General features: G+C 30.2%; 1 protein-coding gene across 1 annotated transcript; it reads left to right on the top strand.

The window, feature by feature from the left end:
• Positions 1–3,890: 3,890 nt before the first annotated feature.
• Positions 3,891–6,142, top strand: LOC112776265 (probable transcription factor At1g61730). Its single transcript, XM_025820350.3, has 2 exons — positions 3,891–5,131; positions 5,728–6,142. The coding sequence occupies exon 1, from the start codon at positions 3,995–3,997 to the stop codon at positions 5,129–5,131; it is 1,137 nt and encodes a 378-aa protein (XP_025676135.1). The 5' UTR covers positions 3,891–3,994; the 3' UTR covers positions 5,728–6,142.
• Positions 6,143–8,339: the final 2,197 nt, after the last annotated feature.

Here is an 8,339-nt window from a genome sequence, read left to right as displayed (position 1 = left end):
CTTTTCCATAACCAATAGTAAAAACACTTCCCTGCAATTCATTGAGAGATGACCTGAGGTTTAAATACTTCGGTTAATTTTATTGGATTTGCTTAAGTGACAAACAATTTAAATATTGATTGAGGTTTAACTGTCGGTTTAGAATATACTTGCAACGCGATATTTTTGTGAAAATCTTTACCGACATTTTTTCTCCGTCAAGTATCTGGAGCAGAGGCGTCGGTTCGCGTATGCATAAACATCGCCGCATACGCATGTGTTCAAAATTTGACATTCTCGTGTACAAATGCCCTCCACGTACCCATGAATGTCATTTCCTTCAAAAAGCTGTTAAATTGCAGAAAGTCAGTTTTTCACACCAAACTTCTGACGTGCATAACTTTTTCGGCTAAAATTATTTTTAGTCCGTCCTTCAAATGTCATAAACTTCACGGACCCAATTTTCATTCTAGGAGTCCGAAAGCCAAGTTATGGCCTGTTGAAGTTGGTCAAAAATCAGTTTTTACCAAAATTTAGAAATCCTCTAGTTTTTTAAAATTCTCAAACCAATTTCAAATTTTCCATACCAAGTCAATACCAAACACCCCCATACATTATTCAGTCACTTCTCAATCATCAAATACCTAATGTACCATGCCTCTTACATAAATCACTCTTATCCTTATTTCTCAACAATATTCACATTATCATACATCAAACATTACCAAAACTCAATAATCATCATCAATTATCATCACATCTCAATAATCTCCAATCCAAACACAAACCACACAAAACCCAACTCATCATACTTATCAGGACTTACCAGTTACGGCCTCCAACTCAAATCTCACAAATACTCATCATCACATATCACATTGTCAACAATCATCATCAAACTCAATCATACAACACATATATACACATTTAACGATTTCACAACCATTCTAACACATACCATATTCAGTTCAAAATATTAAAGCCTATCTTATGGAAACTAGCCTAAATTTTCATCCAATATTATATATTAATTATGAGAACCAAAAATATACCTTGGTCGATTTCTCCCCAAGACCAAAACACCTCAAAATCTCTCCTCTTCTCAACTTTCTAAACCTCTAAATCCACAGTAATGAGTTTCCAACATCCAACCTTAAATTCAAGCAACCACAATCTAATATCATTCAATTTTATCATAATTAATACTAGGGTTTACTAATTCAATAATTTACAAGGGATTAGTGGTTTCTTATCTTATCTACTGATTACATGGACACCTCAATGCTAACTTGTACTAGAGCACCCCTAAATCATCAAAATTATAAAATATCTCAATATTCAAAACCAAAATTGAAAAATTAAAGGAAGGTGAAAACTGGGCACGAAATTCAGAATCTCTTACTACTTTGTTTAGATGGATTTGAAAAGAATTCTGAGAGGAACATGTGGCTGTAGATGACTTGTCAATCGGAGTTATGAATTGAAAGATATGGAAGATTAAAGTTTGGGTAAAAATAGAGGTTAGGGTTTGTGCCTTCAACTCTCTTCTCAGTGTGTTTGGCTAAATGTAAGGGAAGAAGGAGGCTGATTTGGATTTTATATTTTGGCCTTGGACCCAATATAGGTCTGGTCAAATTGGTTTAGTCCGTTGGCTCAATTTTGAGCCAAAACCTTTAAAATTAGTGTTTTAATTCATATTTTTAATATTTTTACTTATCTAAATTATAATTTTTAATTTGCTAATTTCCTTAGCTCATAATTAATTTATCTGTTAATTATTTATTAATTTACTGTGTTTTACATAAGTTGAAGGAAGAAAGTTTGTGTCAAAGGCTAGTAATAAAACAACATCATTTTGAAGAAGGGGACTAATTTATCTCGTTTTAAAAACTCTCCCTCCACGTAGGACACCGTAACAGCCATACATGCATAGTGGCGTCCACGTTAAACTTTTTCGTTGGGTCTGACAGATCTATATGAATAGAAAGATGCATATGTCCAACTTTTAAAGAGGTCAGGAGCTTAAAAGAATTTTTAAATGGTCAGAGACGAAAATGCCCGTGGAACAAAAAGTCAGGGACTTATTTATTCTTTTCTTAAAATCAAACTTCAGTATTGACTTTATGTGTGTGTGTGTGTGTGTGTTTTGTTACGTTATAGAGATAAATTGTTATAGATTGGTAAATAAAATATTTAATTTATTTATTCAAATTTGTTTCTTAACTACATTTATAGGAGTGTAGATGAATTATATAAGAGTTATATTAATTATGATCGAGGAACAGAAGGTAGAAGGAGAAGAAGAAGAAAAAGAAAAAGAAAAACGAAGAGAGAACAAGCCAATAATGATAGATATATGTATAGAGAATGATAAGAAAAAAATTATGAAAATAAAAATTAAAAATTCTAAAATAATAATAAAACTAAAGATAATTTAAGATATTGAATATAAAACTGAAAAAATAAAAGTTTCTTTAGCCATTTAATTTATGCGAAAAAAGTATGATTTAAATATAAATTTTTATATCCACTTCAAATTAAATAAAATTGAGAAAATAAATAAAATTACAAATATATATACATTTTTATCTTGATTGTTAAATATAACAATAACGTAATAATTTTAGTATTATACCTAAATTAGTTTAAATTTAATTATTCAGTACATTAAAAAAATTAAATAACTTATAATTTTTTTATTTATTAATAATAACTATCTTTTATTTCTATCTCAAATTTATAATTTAAAAATATAATTTCTTAAAATATTAGAAAAAACTAATAATATAGTAGTTGCTATTCTTTTTTAAAATCGAATAAAACTTTAAAAAATGTTAAAAATTTTATTATTTGGAGAAATAGAAGTTAATATATTAGATGCAAAACAAATTAAGAATTATTACAAGCAGTGTTGAGAGTAGAAAAGTTACTCAACAATATCAATTTTTTTATAAGTTAATTGTATATGTTTATAGTAGTTAAAATAGTAGTGTCTATATAATATTACCATTTCAATAATTTATTAATTAGTTTATACCTATTATACTATTATATACTATAAATATTTATTAAAAAATAATATTAATAGATATCATATAATTATAAAAATAAAAAAAGGAAATTATAACTAAAATTAAAATAAATTTATAACTAAAATATTTTTTATTGTATATAATTAAAAATATAATTAATTTAACATTTAAGAATGACTCATAAAATGAAATTAAATTGGTAATGAAAATGTTATAAGGTATTGAAAAAATTTCAAGTGTACCAAAAATACTGGTGTTTTAGTTATTTTAATCACGATTTCAATTAATATATAATTAAAATAAAATAATTTTTAAAAAAATAATAAAATTAAAATATTTAATATAAAATTAAAGAAATAAAATTTTTATCCATTAAAATTATGCATGAAGATAAAGAGTATTTTAAATATAAAATTTTAAATTATGTCAAATTAAATAAAATTAAAAAAATAAATAATTTAGTCACATTTATAATTAACTATTTGTAAATAATATTAATAAATTTTTATCTTAATTTTTTATATATAATAACAATATAATAATTTTTTAATATTTTTATTTATTAATATTTTTTTAATAAATACTTGAAGAATTTAATAAATTATGCTAAAAAATAAACAAAATATTGTTATATATGATAAAAAAATATTAAAAATTAATTTATATATTAAAATGTTTTTTTTTTTATTTTTTAAGATTGATTTAAATAATTATTTTACTAAAATATAAGTTAAGAATTAATTTATCTATCAAAATAAAATTTTTAAAATATTTTTATATATTAATTTGTTTAGATTAAAATATCCACTTTAAAATATTTGAGAACGAATTTGGTAATTACCTTACAAAATATATATTTATACTTTACTAGTGCCTTTAAAATTCGCCAGATCACTGCCAGTGAGCTATACTGTCGACAGAGTGAACCTAACACAAACCCTAATCCTAAATTCACTTTTTCCCTCCTGAATTTCGGAGTTTCCATGGCGAAGCAAAAGCAAGTCGCTCCTCTTGAAGACTCTGACGACGACGAATCGCAGGTTCCCAGACCTCAGCCCGAACAAGAAGATAGCAGCGAGGAAGAAGAAGCAGCAACTTCATCCGACGAGGACGAAGACACCGACGAAGGCGAAGATGAACGTGAGAAACACGTGCTGGTTCCCAGGAAGCCTCAACCGCAAATGGTTTCGAAACCCTCGTCGTCTTCTTCTAAACCCTCTCCAAAGTTGAAGTCTCAACCTTCGGCTTCTGTTAGTCAAACCAAATCCGGGTCAAAGCGCGCAGCCGAGAACAGTATCGACCACTCGAACCAACCAAAACGTGGGAAGAAGGCACAGGAGGATCACGCCGTCGGCTCCGTTGAAGAGGATCCGCAGAAATCACGTGACGAGTTCAAATCCCTCTTTCAGAGGGTTTTCAGCGAGGAAGATGAGATAGGTATCTTGAAAGGCCTGTCTGAATTCATCGCAAAAACAGGAAAGGAACCCTATAAATGCGCTGATGAATTTTACGATTTTATGAAGGGGTCGAATTTGATTCGGGCAAATGTATCATGCAACCAATTGAAGGATAAGATCCGCCGGCTGAAGAAGAAGTTTGAGAACAACCTAGAAAAAGAGAAGAACGGCAAGGGGACAACCTTAAAGCCGCACGAGTTGGAAGCACTTCAGTTGGGAAAGAATGTTTGGGGCCACGATGGCCGTGGCGGTGAAGCAGTGCGCAACGAAACTGCGAAAAAGGATACAGTTAATAATGAGAAGGCTGCGAAGAGTACTCCCAAGAAGGCGCTAGTGCCCCATTCAAATGGGAAAGCTGAAGCAAAGTCCAAACTAAATTCTGAACCTTTGGATACAAATGAAGGTAGAAGGATGAGTGAATTTTCTGTGACTAGTTTAGCTTTGACTTCAATGTTGAGGTACGATGGGACTTTTGGTAAGCCTTTCGGTGAAGATTATATTAGAAAGGGAATAGAGTTGCTTGGAGTCTCAAAGAGGGAAGACATCGAGGCTAGGTGGAGGAAGTTCAAAGACGCTGAAAATAAATTGTATGCAGAGATAGCTGAATTCTACGCGGAACAGGCTAAGTTGATATATCAAGCAAATAGCTCGTCGTCCTCCTAGGTATATATCTTGGTTGCTTTTTGTTTTTTTGGATTCTGGCATTTTGATTTTATTTTGACATGTTTAGGTTCATGGCATTTTAGTATTTTATGATATATATTTATCTCCATTGATTCAAGAATTTTGTGTTTGGGAGTTGGAGGTTTTAGTTCACTTGTTCACCAAAATCCAACTCAAAAAAATCAATTTGACAGTCTTTCAATTTTGATTTCCCTGCAGCTTAGTTTCAGATTGTCTAAGTTTTAATGTTATTGTTAGTTTGGCTTCTTCTTATTCTGTCATAGTAAGATTATGAGCGATTTTAGCACAAGTCTGTATATGGCTATAACTTTTTAAGTTTCAAGTATTTGGCGTACTTCTATGGCAGATGATTAACTTCAACAAGAAACATAACTCACCTATGAGAATTATAGAACAAAACAATAAAAGGGAATACTATGCTAAGTCAAACAATTGTCTGTGAGTTATGTTTTTCTTGAAGTTAAAAGCAAATAATTTTTAATAATCCTATTGGCTGAAAATAATTAAATGGATAGATTATTTTTTATCCGAAGAATATTTGTTTCACCGTTTCTACTTTCTATGTTATTTTTCAGATAGCTAAGGATGATACATTATCTAAAACAGGACGAAGTGTATCAGAGCATTTGTGGAATATGCAATTGTATGAATTTAGTATAGTTCATATTTAAACTAGTTGGTTGCTGTGTTATATGTCTCCTGATCTTGTTATATATCCCACTTTTTTATTTTGTTCGATAGTAGTTTGGAAATTTTGATGATTTTTGAATATCTTAACCGATAAAAACATAGTTGTTTGACGGTGCACTTTTTTTTTCTATCTTGTAGGACAGTACTGGATATATGTTTTTGTGATTTCTAAGATTTCTCTTAATGATTCATTAATCAAGGAACAGAGGGTCGAGGATTTCCTTAAACAAAATGCGAAACAATTCATTTTATTGCATATTGTATGGGTAGAAAATTGCTTAATTGGCTTTGGCAGGAGAATATTGGTGCTTTTGTTTGATTTCCTTTGACGGTGTGTAGGTTTTTTTTCCCCGAATGATCCATAGTGTGTTTTGGTAAAAGATAATACTAGGAGACAAAAAAAAGAGTTAGAATGATAAAGGGATAAGAAAAAAGATGGAGAAAAAAATGCAACAGAAAAGATATAGCAAAAATATAAAAGGATAGATAAAGGGTTTTCTTACTAGATCTCTAAGAAATTTGTTCTTAGCAACTTAGGTCAATGTAAGAATTTTCCTACTAAACCTAAGAAATTTGTTCTTAGCAACTTAGGTCAATGTAAGGATTTTCTTACTAAATCTCTAAGAAACTTTTTCTTAACAACCTAAGTCATCAGAACGGTTTTTTCTACTAGAATTTCAAAGAACTTGTGCTTGACAATTTATATGAGAGGGATGAAAATGGAAAGAGGCTAACACAAAGAATCACCATAATGTTGGATCTTTCAATTTTCTTTATGCAACAAGCAAAACAAGTCATTTACCTCACTTAATCATACTAAAAAATGTGCATAAAGCACTAAGAAAATTTTATTTATCAAAAGTTGTGTAAATTGTCTTACTAAATGTGTTTAAATAGGTCTTTAACAAACTAACTAAAAGATAAGATAACGTAATTTAAATCTCTTAAAGATAAGATAAGATAACTAATTTAAATCAAATTTGATCTTATTTGATTAGATCAGATTTGATTTAAGTTTTAAATTTCTAAAGATACGATAACTAATTTAAATCAGATTTAATTTTATTATATTAGATCAGTTTAAATTTAAATAGCAAATTCTTAAAAATACTACTAAATCAAATCTTCCAACAAACTCTAACAGCAAAACAAATTAAAATAAATGCCAAAAAAAAATTGAGAATTAATAATAAATTATGCCTCATTGAATTTGAAAAGCATTATTGGACCTCTTATTTTCTTGTCTTAGTCCAATAGGCCTTGTGAGTTGTCACCATTTCAGTACTACTATTTTTTAGACGTACTCTTGGTCTTCTTGATGTCCAAGACCAGCATGGTACAATTCTTCTAGTATTCAAATCTTTGAACGTAACGAGATTACCATTTTGCCCCTTAGCTGTAAAATGACAAAAATGCCTTCTTCACTACGTATCATCCTCTCTCTCTTCAAAAAGATCCGTCCTCGAATCTTGAATGAGAAGCTCTTCTTCACTTTCAGGAATCCAAACCCAATCTCCAGGTTCAAATACCATAGTTTGATGGCTTTTTTCTATCCACTGAATTGTAGTTATGTCCCTCATGTGTGCAAGTTCAATCTTTTTAACCATACTTTCACCATCTTGTCCAAAGTGTGCAATTTGTCTTTCTTCCTTTTCATCCATATTAATGCCTCCATAGTTGACCGATGAATCTACAAAACCTGGGAAAGTTATTATAAAAACATTAGGAATTTCATGGTTGGATATATGAGAAACTAAGGACTCCGTGAAATTCAATAATACTAATGCACTCTTGTCTAAGCTAGAACTTTCTAGATCTCTCTCACAAGTGTGTTTATTGCTCTCACTTTCTTTTTCGCTCATTGACTCCTCTTGCTTACTATTCTCCTCTTTTCTTTCAAAACTCTTGCTTTCAATCAAATATAGATTCTTTTCAGTCAAACACTCACTCTCTTTCTTAGTTTCTTTCTTATTTTTCTCCTTGTGGTACTCTATCACTGATTGTGAACCTTGTTGTAACTTACAAAATTTTTTAAAAAATTCGTTGTGGTATGATGATGGCACAACTCGATTCCTCATGTGGTATGATGGCACAAACTGGCTCCTCATGATTTTCTTCATCTTCTCCCAGCTACAAATTGGGCTCTTTCCGTACCGTCTTCTAGATCTTTCTAATTCAGTTCACCATATGTGGGCATCATTGAAAAAATTGGATTGTATCAGTCAAACCTTCTTTGCCTCTAAAAGGATACAATTTGTAAAAATCGACTCTACCTTCTTTTCCCATTCGGAATAAGCTTTAGGATCATTACTCCCTTTAAATGCAGGGATTTGCAACCAAGAAATCTTTTTCGCATATGAAATTTATTTATCATCACTATCATAATACTCATTTTTTTTTACTTTTTTTTGTGGACTCTAAAGTGAATTTGCAAAAATTAAAGAGAAAAAAACAAGGAGACTCGACAAGACCCATGGAATGTGTAGATAAATAAGAA

Source organism: Arachis hypogaea, chromosome 19, assembly GCF_003086295.3.
Source record: "Arachis hypogaea cultivar Tifrunner chromosome 19, arahy.Tifrunner.gnm2.J5K5, whole genome shotgun sequence".
Classification (NCBI taxonomy): Eukaryota; Viridiplantae; Streptophyta; class Magnoliopsida; order Fabales; family Fabaceae; genus Arachis; species Arachis hypogaea.
The sequence above is the reverse complement of the archived record's forward strand: the minus strand, read 5'-3'. Positions and strand labels throughout refer to the sequence as shown.

Excerpts from the sequence above, each read along its gene's own strand:
- LOC112776265 (XM_025820350.3), top strand. The coding sequence starts at position 3,995 with ATGGCGAAGCAAAAGCAAGTCGCTCCTCTTGAAGACTCTGACGACGAC.